We start from the raw sequence: 14,728 nt of genomic DNA, 5'->3' as shown, positions 1-14,728 counted from the left end.
AGAGCCACAGGTGTGTCTGAAGGCTGATGCCTGCCTGCCTTTTTCCTGGATCGAGCCCATTTAAATCAGACTGGCTCCGCTCGTAAGAGTCACCATGCAAGACGTTTCTTTGACCGAGATCGGTTCCTGGCACAGGAGCAGTGCCGGAGGCAGGCGCCTGCGGCTAATCTCCCTTTCAGGAGAGGCAGCGAGGAGGAGCAGTGCTCATTATTCCCTTAGAGTGTGCCTGAGCTCACCCGCGTTGTTTGTGCAACGCACTGCAATGAGCCTAACCCCTCCTTTACTACGCGGCGCTGGCTGGAGTACCTGCTGGTCTCCAAACGTCACGAGGCTCCGCTTATAAAGCACAGGCAGTGGATCTTCCCCCTGCTCTGTCCCTCCAAGAGGCGCATCTTTGAGAAGCAAGCTCTGCGCAGGCAGAAAGATGTTTTATTCAGGTATTCTGACAGAGCCGAGTAGAAAAGAAGTGGAGATAAGGGAAGCTGCGTCTCTCCGCCAGCAGAGGAGGATGAAGCAGGCGGTTCAGTTTATTCACAAGGATTCTGCAGATCTCCTTCCTCTGGATGGGCTGAAGAAGCTGGGGACTTCGAAAGACACTGTAAGGTTTATTGTGTTTACTCACAGCACATAATGAGATTTAAGAATCTGATAGGGCAGTGTCTTTTTTTTTTTTTTTTTTTTTTTCATGTTATTTTACTGTTAAGAGAATGAGTTGGCTGCTTGAGGAATTAAGTAGAAATTGGTATAATAATGAGGCTTTTGTATGTAAAGGAAAGGAAGTGGAAATATGATGTTATGGATCACATGAGGTTGCTGTTTGCTAGTAGGTGCTTTCACATGTCTGGCACTTGGATCTAAGAGCTTTTTTTTCATTGATACAGATGTCAGAAAATTGGATACGGCTTTCTATACAAAAGCCCTCTCAGAATCAGAGTAAACCAAAATGGCTTCATATAATACATACATATGTACACGTTTGTCTGGGATGCAGATGTGTGCGTAACGTGATCACAAAAGGTTCAGTGAAGTACAGCCAGCAGGACTTCACAATATAAAGCTGTCACGATTACGCTTTGATAAAGGCTTATGCATATGTGGTAATTTTTACGAAGAAACTTAATGCTAGGTTTTAAATACATACATATGTAATGAACCATGTGATTCTGCAGCTGACACATAATATCCTCCATTTCTAAGGCTGGAGAGCTCTTCTGAATAATGTGCACAAATGTTTGAGCTTTCTTTAATGGGAAAAAATACCTAAATGTAATAGAAAAAGTCCTAATGTAAGAAGCAAAGTCTAGAAAACATTCCTTACTGGGGAAATCTTTTCTTTATTTTTTCCCCTCAGTTTTTGCAAAATTCTTGCACCTTGTAAGATTTCATATTTACTTTTTTCAATGGTTCATATAGGTTTGTTGAAAAATATTAATCTTTATTTTTAGTGAGTTAATTGTATTCTGTCACAGCCTTCCTGCTCAGCTGGCTTAGGGTCAGCTTTGTCTGGGTGAGATGAGTGGAATGAGCTTGCCATTCTCTGCATTATGCACAAAAATGATTATTTTTTTTTAACATCCCAAATGTTTTGCAGTTTTAGGCAGCCACGTCTCTTGGCTGGGGAAAGGCTTGGAAGGAGCTTTGCTAAGTCACCATCGAACTGTGGTTATCTGTTAGGGAGCTACAAAGTGACTTTCAGAGCATGCTGGCGTGGTTATCACTGTGATCTGCAGAGACCAAATAACTTGGCATGGCAGAAAACCAGGGGTTTCCCCTCTGCCCCGGTGAGGGAGACAACAGGTAGCAGAGCCAGGGGTGCTGAGAGCTGAAGTGTCTTTTCCCACAGCATTGAGGGCCGGGCTGTGGGCAGAGCACGGGGCTCCTCACTCCCCTGGGCACTGAGATGTCATCTGAGGCTTTGTCCTCACTCCCATGCCAGTGGCCACTGCATGTGCAGCATCGTTGCCTGCTGCTCCCCCGGCAGCAGGAAGGAGGGGTCCCACAGGGGTCCCTCTGTGGGGCTGTGCCCGACCCCATGCATGGCTTCTTGCCCCAGCTCATGTGGTGCCGTGTGGCTGGGGATGGACTGCTGGTGGTGTGTGAGCAGCACCAGGGCTGCACCTGTTTGCTGGCGCTAGCAGGGATCATCTTTTGGTCACCTTTTTGGCTTGCTGGAACTAGCAGGGATCATCTTTGGTCCCCGGGAGGAGCAGGAGGTTGCACGTCTCCGAGACTGGGGAAGCACAACAGCCTCTGAAACACGTCGTGCTCTGGCGCTGCTTTGGGCAGGTGGGACCCCCACCTCAGCACAGCCTCGAACAGCACAGGTAGGAGGCCCAGGGCATCAGGGGTCCTTGCTCAGGACACCTGCACGTCCTTCTTTTCAAAAAACCACACATCTCCCAACAAAGCAGTGTCCTTTCATGTTTAAAATTGTGTGACAGCTGTGCTGACGTAGGTGGAAGAGCATTTGATGCGACTGACATTATTAATGCAGGGTTTCCTGCAGGGGTTTTCCATCAGCCTCGGCAGGAGAAAAGAGGAGATAATGGCTCCTCAGGTTTGGGGATGGGTGGTGAGGACAAAACCTGTCTCCAGGGTGACTGCTTTCAGTGGCAGCTGGCGGTGACTCCTCTTGTTTCAGGGATAAATCCTTTTCCTTTTGGCTGCATCCCGGGCTGGGCCCCCCGGCAGTGCTGTGCGTGTAGAGGGGGGCACATCGCCTGGGCGCCTCCAGCTGCTGTGCTCCCACTCTTTGGAAGCCTGTGCTCTCCTGGTGATGCCCTGCGTGGGCAGGTTTGGTGTTCCCCAGTAAATACTTGTTGTAATCATCTGTATTAAGCCCTGTATGTTTTAGTATCTTACTCTGGTTTGAACCAAACTCTTCTAGCTCCTTTCTCCCTGTATGTATTTCATTTTATTTGTATGATACGAGACCAAACCATAGGTTAGCATGCTGGATTTGACAAACACACAGCTGGTTTATGACACATAACCCAGCTCATTTCTGCTCATAACACGCATGGTTATGAGCAGAAACTGGGTTTGTTTTGATGCTTTGCTATCAGCCACCTCTCCAAAGCTCAGGGGACTGGCACAAGGTGGTCAGTAGCTGGGATTTGGGCCTCCCAGTGCAGTACCCGTGAGCTGTTGCCTGAGGTGGACGGTGTGCTGCCTGCCACCAGATCCTCCATGTGCTCAGCATTGCTCTCACCAGCTCGTACTGCATTTTCCACCAAGCAATGAAGGCTGACGATGAAGGCTTGGCTTCCAAAGCAGAGCGAGTTGCTGGGGATGGGTGGCCCAGCAACTCACAGCCTGGGACGAGGGAAAGGCAAGGAACACCAGAAGAAAATGATGGGAAGGAGAAGTTGCTTTTCTAGTATCTCGTGTAATTTATTTTGCTGCCACATCAGGCTGAGTTTTTCCTCACTGCCCTTTCAACATGTGTAGATTATTTACTGATTTACAGCCCATCTGCTTTTTGTCCAAGAGGCACTAGCTAATTCTGACGCAGGAGATTTCTGCTTTCCCACGGAGCTTAGCAGAAGCTGGCAGCTTCCTCCTCGCTTGGGGGGAAAGCACAGAGGCCGTCAGGCCCCAGGGCCAGGCACACAGATCTACCTGTGTGTGAGGCACGCGTCTGAGCCCCCCGATCATCAGCAGTGATCCAGTTGATTTCAAGTGTGGACACCATCATTCAGCTGACCCAGATAGTTGCCTTCTTTTAGGGAGAGCGGGGTGTGTGGGTGAGCAGAAGGCATCTCTTGTCCCATGACGTGATGCTCAAGAAGAGGCTGCTGATAGAATTTGAATGGGGGATGCAAAGAAGAGAGAGAATGTGGTTATTTCCTGGGAGGAGCTCTCTTGGTATTTTAAAACTTTATTATTTTTTTTTTTCCCCAAAACTATTTGGGCACAAAAGAGAGGGCAAACCTTGTGAGGCTGGTTAGGGGCAGGGAGGAGCTGGCATCTGCCCTGACCTTCAGCTCTCACCTGAGGGAGACTGTTGTGACAGTTCTTGTTATCCCCTCATCTAGAAGCCAAAATAGTGAGAAACCTGCCAGGGAAATGCGTACTGGGAACTGTGGTGTGTACTTGTGTATCAATCAGAGAGGAACAGAGTGGACTGACTTATTTGTATTTTTGACAGACACCGGTAAATAGGTTCAGCAATACCTGATGTCTCCATTCATTTCTTTCAGTTTTCTACTCTGACTTTTTTAGAAGATTGCAGGTTTTTGCAAAGTCGCAGGGATGGAAATGGAGATATTTTATGGAGAAAAAAAAAAAAAAAAAAGGCTTGTTTGGAACTTCCATTCTTCTGAACGATAGCAGGAAATATTTTTTTTACTACTGCAATTAAATAGTAGGAAAGACTATTTTTTCCCCACTTTCATGGTGGTATGTAACATTTTATTCTCTTATAAAACTCTCATCAGTTTTGTGTGATGTGTAGAAAGACAGTACCCAATAACCTGGGTTACTGTGCACATCGGTCCTGGCTGCTCTGCCAACCTGAGCTGAGGAGAGAACACTGCTGGTTTCCAGATCTGTCGCTGAAGAGGTTTTCCCCATTTCCCTTCCATAAATGGTCTGCTTGCAGTTTTCCAGCAAAAACTGCGTTTGCACATGTCCCCTAGCACATTATCTGTTTACCAAGTATGTATCCATCACTTGAGTCATCTCTGTGACTAACATCCCTCACTCTGTTGCACACGAGAGTTGAGAAATACAAGCTAAAGCAAACTAATTAATAGTCTGAGACAGAATGGTGCTACAGGGAACCTTTCAACCCCCTTTTGCCGGATTATTTATGTACTGGAGCACGAGTAAGCAACATTTTCCAGCACTCCTCTCCTCCCTCCCCCCCTGAAGGCAGGATGCGCTGCTGCTTCCAAAAGAACGAGCATTAGCAAGAGATGGTCCCATGTGGTTGGTAAATGTTTGCTGAATGCTAGGTATTTTTTTGTTATGGTTATGGATCCCATACAGGAGTCATAAAACCAGGGCCTGAGAAAACCCGTGCATGTAACTAATTAATGATCTGTAGGTGAACTTGTGAAATTTTTTTAGGTTGAAACCAAGGATAGATGACAGCCAAAATAGCAGTGATGTGTGCACTGGTGACTTATTCTTCTCCAGGGTGTCCCTTCAAAAGGCTTTGGCAGTGCAATTTAGGCCAGGCACATTGAGAGAGCATCCTGACTGTTCTGGTTTATGACCACATGAGTTCCTATCAGTCCTAGGTACAGTGGACCAGGGCTGGATGTGAGCTGGTGACCAGTTTATGATAGGCAGTCTTCCATCCAGCTGGGAACTTCATCTGTTTTTCTCCAGCCCCTGCCCCCATTTGTTGTTTGATGCCATGAAGCTTTAGTCCTCCCGATGTGTGTCTGTGTGGTGGGCAAACGTAAAGGATAACAAAGATGTGCCAGCTACTGTCTTGCATTGCTGCTTGGATGTGGAGCCTTCAAGGTGGAGATAGTGCTGATTGTGCACCTATTGCTCCCACCTCCTGTAAGAGAGTGCTTGCTTCTGAATCGATTTCTTCATCCCTCACCATGGGGTCTGTACCACTGATAGTGGAGCTAGTCTGCCTACCTGGCAGCTAGCTAAGCAGTACTGGCTCTTGCAGTTAGTCTTGTGGATCCTGTCAGGAGAGCAGTAGCTCACCAGTGCAGTGATGGATCTTTCTTTCTTTTTGTGCACGAAGGAGGTGGCATATTGTAGGATCTGATGTTTCCCTGTCACTGGGAGCACAGCCATGGTCTCTCCTTTGCACAGGATGTGCTCTCAAGTGTCAGACACAGCACCTGCAGCTGGAAATGATGATGAAATTATATTTCAAGTGACAAGTTGTATGCAGAAGAGCAGTGAAAAGTGTGGGAAAAAAGGAGACTACGTGTCCCTGTGGCCACGGCTATCTACAGCATATACCTGGTTTTGTCACTCACATCCAGCTGAACTGCCAGGGCTCTGCCCACAGCAGGATGTGAAGCACCAATGCCGCCTCAGTTATTTTAGGATGATGCCAAGTTGCATTAGCCTGCTGTAAGTGCTGTTATTTAACATGTCGTCCAGAATATTTGTAAAGATGAGGCATTGTGTGCGAGGCTGCGTGCTGGCTAGCTTGGAGGACTACAGCACGAAGTTTTCAAAATTATCCCAATCCCATCGAAATCCCTTCAGAACTAGGGGTTTGCTGTTCTAGATGCCTTTGCAGACACACGAGTGTATTTAATACGAATGCAAGAAATTCAAGAATGAGACAGTAAAAAGCTCTTACTGCAGACAAATTAGAATCACAAGAAAAGGTCGGGGGGCAGGGGGAAGCTTAGCCAGGCAGAGAAATGAGCAGATAATCAAGTAGAGTCATTTCACCTCCAGCAGCGTGTGTGCATCCGTCCATGACTAGCATTAAATATAAAAAGGCTTTTGGGAAAGCAGTCAGAGGAGATACTGAGAGGCAACGTGCTTCTCGCAGAGCAAATGGAAGTGACACGGAAAGCAAGAGGCAGCCATACGATGCACGGGGACTTGTAGGGGTGAACTTACCACAGGCCGTGTTACCGCTGCCTCTCCTCTCCTTTCTCTCCCATGGCGTGACACCTAGGACTTGTCCCACTTACCTCAGCTGCTAAATAGAAACGTGCTGGGAAGAGAGACCCAGGGCAAAAGCCTTATTTTTGATCAAATTCTGATCCAAAGACCAGATCTAACACTAGGCAGCAAATTAAGCTCACTCCTTGCAGTTGTGCCTTGTTCACTCGCACATGTAAGAACCAACACACAAACACCCACATCATCTTTTCAAATTCTGGGTTGATCCATGCAAAGAACATGACCGGTGGAGATTGGACTCAGCTATTTTGCATATCAGCAACACCAGTGCTGAGCCAAGTATCAGCATGTGTTCATTCAGCACCTCCACAAGCCTTTTCCATACTTATCTAGTACACATAATTTTCCAATTGATTTTGTTACCTCTTAACTTCTCCCAGTTTTGCAGAATTCCTGATACTCTTATCAACAGATCACGACAATCAGAGTGGAAACAACACCTTGAAAAGCCTGATTTGTTTTTACTCCTATACGAAGTCAAATCCTGAATTTGGAAAAAGAAAGACGTGCCTCCAAAGTCTGCTTAATATTTTTGAAAAGGGTTATTCCCTCACCAATGCCAAGTAGTTCTCTTTAATCAAAGCCATGTTCAGAGCTAGCACAAGAACAAATGGGTGCAGCCTAGGACGAATGCATGCAGTCTGGAAATCAGGGGAAATTTTCTGATCACTGTGAGAGAAGACTTGGGGGCAGCCCTCCCGTGAGATCCGTGCTGACCCAGGGGCACCGGAGGATCATGCAGCAGGCTGGCAGCGTGTGTCACTTTGGAGCTTTCCACTGACTTCACCCTGCTCTCTTTTTGTGTTCCCTTAAAGCAACCACACAATATCCTGCAGAGACGCTTAATGGAGACAAATTTATCAAAACTGCGAAGCAGCCGGGGCAGCTGGACTCCGAAGAGTGACATCTCAGCACAGACCAATAAGTTGATTCAGACCAAACTGGGCAGCTCCAGGAAAGTGGAGGATGAGGAGTTCATAGTGGTGAGCTGCCAGGTAATATTCCACAGCCTTCAGTTTTATTTGTTTTTTCCTCCAAATTTTATTTTTGACAGCCTCACGCGATGTTCTTGCTTTCCTTGTTTCTCGATTAGGGATGTTAGCTTAAGGCATTATTTTGACAAAACCCTGTTTAGTTCTAGAAGAGAAAAGCAGTCATTTTCAGCAGCGAAATAAAAACCTATTGCTATTTAGCAGCCATCTCCTCCTACGTGAGGAATGACAGCAGCTCTGCATCACCCGAGATTTGCAGCAGCCTTAGAGGCGGCTGCGTGCAGCTCATGGGTTGCCCAGGGCTGCACTGCTCCTGCCCTCACAGCCCTGGGGCTGCCATGGCATGAACACCCAAGCATCACAGAGAAAACTGGTCTGATGGATGCCTTCTCTTGGACGTCAGGCTGTAGAGAGTAGCAAGGCTGGGGGAGCACACTGAAATGCTCCAAATTTTTCTTGCTCCAAAGCACCCTCTTGCACCATACACCAGGTCTAGCAGCTATAGGGTGCCAAGGCCAGCGTCTGCAGCTGGAGCCCCTCAGTGCCCAGCACTGTGTTATTTCATAGCTCCAGCTTTCTCAAAAAGCAGTTTAACAGCTGGGATGGACAAGGTGATGTGCTAATGCTGGTGGTCCTGTGGGGCTTGTGCATGTGGTAGGGCGTGCCCTGAGACAGCTTGGAGGGGACAAGGAAGGTGTGGGCTGAGGTAACGAAACACCGGTGCTTCTGCATTCCTCCTTCCCCCCCCCACGTGTTGTCTCCCCTCTCTGCTTGCTCCTCACAGTGCGCTGGGAAGGAGCTGAAGGCTGTGGTGGACACGGGCTCGCAGCACAACCTGATGTCGTCCGCCTGCCTGGACAGGTTGGGGTAAGTGTGCTCCGGTGGGCTGGGCTCTGTCCTGCGGAAACGTGGTGCCTGGCAGTGCTTCCTGGGGCACGCTGTGAAGCAACGCAGCCTGCTTTATGGATTAGAACAGCGCATGTGGAGGGGCTTCATCCTGCAAGATATTACACTGGCTGCTCAACACGTCCTAGCTGTACACTGATGGCCTGTGACAGTCCCTATGCTGCCCGTGTTACCCATGCTGCTCCTCTGCATTTTTATTTTTTATTTTTTTTTGCAGCACTTCTCAGCTTCAGAAACATGCCCAGGGACTGACCTGGCAGGCACCAGCAGGACTGCCTTTCCACCAGCTTCTTGCAGCTCCCTTGCTGTTTGTGTTTGCCGTGACAAAAGCTAAAGCCAGATTAACCAAGCAGCTTAAAAAACGGGGCTTTGATGCCCAGCCTGTTCTGCCTTCTCTGTGGTAGGCCCTGTGCAACAACAGGCACTGCTCCAGCACGTTTCACTTCAAAGCAGTCCAGTGCACGTGGCGATGATAAAACACGAGTTTTGTTTAAATTCAGCCCTGGAAAGCAGTGGGGAAGCGACTTACTGAGCGTGCTTGTTCCTGCTGGGGCTGAAGGGCCTGCTAGGATGCTGTGCCGAATGCTGCTGCCTGCAGGTCAGGCTTGGGGGCGCTGGGGTTGGGTTCCTGCTGCTTCCTCTGAGGTCTGGGCAGAATGCGTGTGCCTGAGGCACAGGCTTTTTAAAAACCTGTGTGTTGTCATTGTGCCTTTTGAGGTCTTTCTCTTGCCTTTAAGGCTAGCTCTCAGGTCACTGCAGTGCAATAAAACCTCCTTGGGTGTAGAACTGAACAGCAAGGCTGTGCTTGGGGGCTTATGGAAGGGAAGAGAGACCCGAGCCTGCATGTCTTCCCTCCAGTCACTAGAGAAGCTGCTGGGAAATGCCTGCTCCAGAGCAGTTCTGGGGCAGAACAAGCCAGCTCAGGGTCAAGGAGCTAATAGACTTGATGTGCTCCTGACAGCATTTTCAAGGCCAGTCTCTAAGTAAAGAGTCAGAGGGGATCCAGATTATTCTCTTTGTTGCCTCTCCTGGTCTTTGTACTTGTGCTGAATGATGTGGGCAATCCTAACCTCAGCACTGGCATCTCTGCCTCTTTGAATGGACAAAAATAAATGCAGCGTTTACCTGAGAGAGACATTACTGTCTGGCTGCTTTTCCATTAGATTCTAGTTCGGTTTAAAGGACGCATTAAAGCTAAATAATTAATCAGCGTTGTCAGAATAGTTCTTGGAGCACAGACAGAAGAAATTACTGTACTTGAGATATTTGTGACACCTTTTTTTCTTTTCTTGGGCTGAATGTGATTTATATGTCACAGCTTCCTCTGAAGACAGCCAGCAGTAGTATCTGCTAATAAGCAAGCATTACACACATTGCCCTAGCTTTAAGGCATGGAGACAAAATGTTGTTATCTCAGCTGATGGAAGTCAACGTAGAGCATCACTTGCTTCCTCCAACACTAAATTAGAAGCAATTTTAGATCAGGAGCTTTCTAAGGCTTGGGGAAATGTTAAACAAAAGATTCCTCAGGTAAAAAGAACTCAGAAGCCGTGAGTTACATTCAGAGTTCGCTTCAAACAAGGCCTGACTCAACCCCATGGCTGCATCTTGGGATGGTGCTGTGAACTGAAGTGGGTATGAGCTGCAGACTACACACAGGACATTGCAGAAAACCTGCCAGGAAAGCAGCATCTGTTAGCAGCCGGATAACACGAACAAGCTAAGAGCACTTCAAGTCTGAGTACCCTTCAAACGCAGTTTGCTCCTCCCCAGATGGGCTGAACTGTGGCTGTTTCATGTCACAATTGTTTTCAACGTGCAGGTTAAAGGAGCATCTTGAAGCGCTTCCCAGTGAGGAGGAGGCAATTTCCTTACCACACAACCAGAGGGTCATCGGCCAAATTGCCCATCTGGTCCTGACGGTGGGAGCGGTCCGCGTGGAGTGCGCCGCGCTCGTCGTGGGTGAGTGCTCCGCTGGGAGTACCCTGAGGGAAAGCACGAGCCTTCAGGAAACATATTAAAATTCAAATAGAATTACTTCTGTTCTTGATAGTGTGTTACATTAACTCCTGGATTGATGCTCTGGGCTCAGTGCTTATGTGCAGAGCAGCCACAGCAAGTTGGAGCGAGGCTGGCCACGGACCTTGACCTCCCTGGCATGGGCCGTGCTCAGCCTGGGCAGTGAGTGCGGGAGGGAGAGAGGATCTGCTTGGCAGGGCTGTGCTGATAGCACTGAGCTTGCTCTCTGCCATGGGTCCATGTCTCCCCTGCCTGTCCTCATTTACCTATGCTCCCCTCTGGAGTAATTCAACCCCTTTATAGACTGGGTTTTGTTTAGCAGAGCAGCCATCGAGGAAGGGTGTAGATACTTTACAGAAAGCCGTGGGAGATCATTTTGAATGTATAAATCCAAATGTTCCTATTTTTCAGAAGACAATGAGAAATCCTTCTCCTTTGGCCTGCAAACACTGAAATCCCTGAAGGTAAAAGTTTTCTAGTAGGGCTTTTACCCATGCTGGAGAAGCTGGGACCACTGTGAATTGCAGCTTTCCCTCTTACGTGAATACATTTATTCTTTACAGTGTGTCATAAACATGGAGAAGCACCAGCTTGTTCTGGGGAAGACAGACAGGGAAGAAATCCCGTTTGTGGACAGCATCAGCACTGGAACAGGAGAGCAGTAAGTCTGCTGTGCAGCGGGGCAGCGTGGGGCTGTCCAGGCTGGCGGGCAGGGGGCAGGCAGACCCTTGCTGCAGGTGAGATGGGGCTCACCAGCACAAGCAGAAACTGTGTGTGTTGACTCGTAGAGTTTTGAAGCAGAGCCCCTGGATTTTTCAGAAGCCTTTTTCAGCTTCTGCTTTTTCTCTGGTAAATGTTGCATGGTAAGGGGGATGTCTGCAAAAATCATACTTAGGGAAATACCTCAGAAAATGTACTGAGGTCATTAGGAGGACTCCTTGAGCATTGCTTTTTGAGAGCATTCCCAAAAAAAACATTTTCCTGGAAAATATTTGCAAAGCAAGGCAAACAAATCCACATGACTATTTTACAAAGCGCGGGAGAGAGAGATCCTGCCTGGAGATAACTGTGTTGCCTCTTCCTGCTTTGACCTGGCTGCTGTTGCTTCTTCAGTTTTAAGTCCCCGCAGGAAGACAGTGCTGCCCGCTCTGGTACTTCCTTAATGCATGCAATAACTCCCTGATATGTCCTGGGGGCAAATGTTTGCTGACGTTAAACATTAAATACAGCTGACTGTATTTAACTATCTGGGCAGCGAGTGCACTGGGCATGTGCACACCAGGTTAGGGAGGCAGGGTACCAGTCGGGATTGCTATTACAGTTGGTATTTCCTGAGCAAAGGGGGTCCGGGGTGACCCAGGCACCAGGCACACGATGGGTGGGTGCAAATATGGGCACTGCTGGCTGGCTGGGCACCTCTCAGGTACCCCACAGCATGCTCCATGGGGACAGGAGCGCACGGGCAGCCCATGACACCCGCCGGCCGTGTTTGCAGCATGGCAGGGACGCGATGCCCTGCACGGCACCACAGGGAGGGAGCTGCAGGGTGAAACACGGGCTGTTTTCCCTCTCTCCTTTGAAATACAAATGAGTATGGCTTCTTGTAGCTCTGCCGCAACTGCAGCTATGAATTATTTCTTGCTACTGCATTCAAGGCTATTTTTTTTTCCATGTAACAATTCCGATTAAATATATTTTCCTTCCTGTTTCAGCACTTTGGAGGCGTAAAGAGGAATTGAAATGCTGTCCCTCCACAAGAGCTCGACATCAAAGAGATTCCGTGCAGCTGTTCCAGACGAAACAGCAACGCACTGCTTTGAAAACATTTATACTAGGCTACAGCTTAAGTATAGCTACATGAAATCTGTTCAGTAGCCAGTAACTTAGAGATATTGTCATGTTTATCTATGGGGTTTGAGAAACAAATGTGTGCTTATTTTCTGGACTTTTCTATATAGTGTTCTCTTTATTACGAACAGTTGGGAAACCTTATGAATTTCTTCTGATGAGAAAAAACAATTTTTATAGTGGCCTCATAAGAGTAATTGTATTTAGCTGTGATTAGAGGCTATCAGAATGAAATTTTTATTAATGATTTTTCCAGAGGCTAAGCATTTATATTCACTTAATTGATATTGCCACATTCAAATGGCCATTACCAGGAAGTTACTCATAGTAAAATAACAACGCTAATATCGGCCATGAATTATAGTTCATCCTGTTAGCCATAGTATTGTTGCTGTGTAATTGAGGACGCAATGGCTGGCTTGATGAGAAAGAGCAATTAGAGAATTATTCATGGGTTAGGCTCCCCCTCGGGCGGCGTGGCGCGGGCTCCCGGGCTGACCCCTGCAGCCGTGCCAGGGCTCACCCTCTCCAGGGAAGTCCCCAGAGGGCTCTTGGCTGTCTCCCTAGAGGGAACAGGCAGGGAAATTACTCGCTGTATCGTGCCAAAAAGAAACAAATGAGCGCACAATGGTATTTTTGGGTACGAGAGCAGACACAGAGCCTCACTGCGAATCACGTGTCCTCAAAGCACCCTTGCTTTTCCCCTGCTGCTGCGACTGGTGCCTCGGCTCAGCCTGCATCTCCAGCTTGTGACCCACAGCACCAGCAGCACCGGGGCTCTGTACCCGTGTGGGGGTTGGACTCCGGTTGTACTTTAGTGGTGCTGTCAGGAATGCCACAATTTTTTACCTATTTCCAAATCACCAGGGATTGAAAGTACAACACTAACCTTGTCCACCCTCAGGGCAAGTGGGAATGTTCACTGGGATCAGCACCTCCTTTGGCATTGCTATCCTGGAGCAGCGAGGTTGCTGCTTCACATGCTGCTTGCTTGCAGGCCAGAACAAACGTATGGTACTGCGTGGAGGAACCTGACCTTGTACAAAAGCAGCTTTCTAGATTTTTAAAAGCTAATTGGAATTAATTAGTCATCTGCTGAAGGGGCATCTTTGAAATTCAGAGTAATACCCTTGTGACATTCTGTACCCACTGATTTAGAATCACAGAATTGAAGGGGTTGGAAGGGACCTCAAGAGATCATCGGTCCCTGCCAAAGCAGGTTCCCTACAGCAGGCTGCCCAGGTAGGCATCCAGACAGGCCTTGAATATCTCCAGAGAAGGAGACCCCACAGCCTCCCTGGGCAGCCTGTCCCAGTGCTCCGTCACCCTCACCAGGAAGAAGTTCTTTCACATGTTGGTGCGGAACTGCCTGGGCTCTATCTTGTGGCCATTGCCCCTTGTCCTGTCCCCACAAACCACTGAAAAGAGGTTGGCCACATCCCTCTGTCTCCCACACTTCAGATATTTGTAAACATTGATGAGATCCCCTCTCAGTCTTCTCCAGGCTGAACAGCCCCAGGTCTCTCATCCATTCCTCATAGGGAAGATGCTCCCGGCCCCGTATCACCTTTGTGGCCCTCCGCTGGACTCTTTCCAGGAGATCCCTGTCTTTCTTGTTCCAGGGAGCCCAGAACTGGGCACAGGACTCCAGGTGAGGCCTGACCAGGGCAGAGTAGAGGGGGAGGATCACCTCCCTTGACCTGCTGGCCACGCTCCTTTTAATGCACACCAGGATCCCACTGGCCCTCTTGGCCACGAGGGCACACTGCTGGCTTATGATGCCAGCTGGCAACCCCGCATCAGCCAGGTTTGCGATAGCCAGCGGTGGGAGAGCAGCTCCTGCAGTGTGTGCCTGAGCAGGGGCAGGGTCCAGAGCCCGGCCTGTGTGCCAGTTCCAGCCCATGCTCAGTACCGCAGCTGGTGCCTGCAATGGTATCAAAGCTGGAGCTTTATTTCCTGCAGCGGGCTTGAACCTCTTTGCGATAATGAGTATTACTATCACATCTGGAGCATTTGAGTTTTGAGCTCTTTTCTATTTTGGTGTTAAGTTTCAGTGCTTTCTCTACATATAGTATTTTATATAACACAGCTGTATGTATATACATACAGGGTTGAGCTGCCTACAGCAGTCCCACTGACGTGTTGTAGAGAGATTTCACTAAATATGAAATATATTTGATTATTTTATAAGCTATGAGTTTGGTATTTTGGTACTTCTTTCTGTGCTCATTGCTGTGCTAAATGTCAAATTAAATCTAAATAAAGTTTAATTGTTATTGCTGTTTATTTCCTTGTATCCTGGATATGCCAATTATTTGTTTTCAGTGCACTTATCTACTGAG

General features: G+C 48.1%; 1 protein-coding gene across 1 annotated transcript; it reads left to right on the top strand.

The window, feature by feature from the left end:
- Positions 1 to 424: 424 nt before the first annotated feature.
- Positions 425 to 14,434, top strand: NRIP3 (nuclear receptor interacting protein 3; the record flags this gene model as incomplete). Its single annotated transcript, XM_082760560.1, has 7 exons — positions 425 to 598; positions 7,437 to 7,616; positions 8,398 to 8,480; positions 10,342 to 10,481; positions 10,950 to 11,002; positions 11,102 to 11,199; positions 12,251 to 14,434. The coding sequence occupies 7 exons, from the start codon at positions 425 to 427 to the stop codon at positions 12,264 to 12,266; spliced, it is 744 nt and encodes a 247-aa protein (XP_082616686.1). The 3' UTR covers positions 12,267 to 14,434.
- Between the last annotated feature and the right edge of the window lie 294 nt (positions 14,435 to 14,728).

This window comes from Aythya marila (assembly GCF_965140915.1).
Source record: "Aythya marila genome assembly, chromosome: 5".
Taxonomy (NCBI): Eukaryota; Metazoa; Chordata; class Aves; order Anseriformes; family Anatidae; genus Aythya; species Aythya marila.
This window is presented reverse-complemented; position numbering and strand designations above follow the sequence as displayed.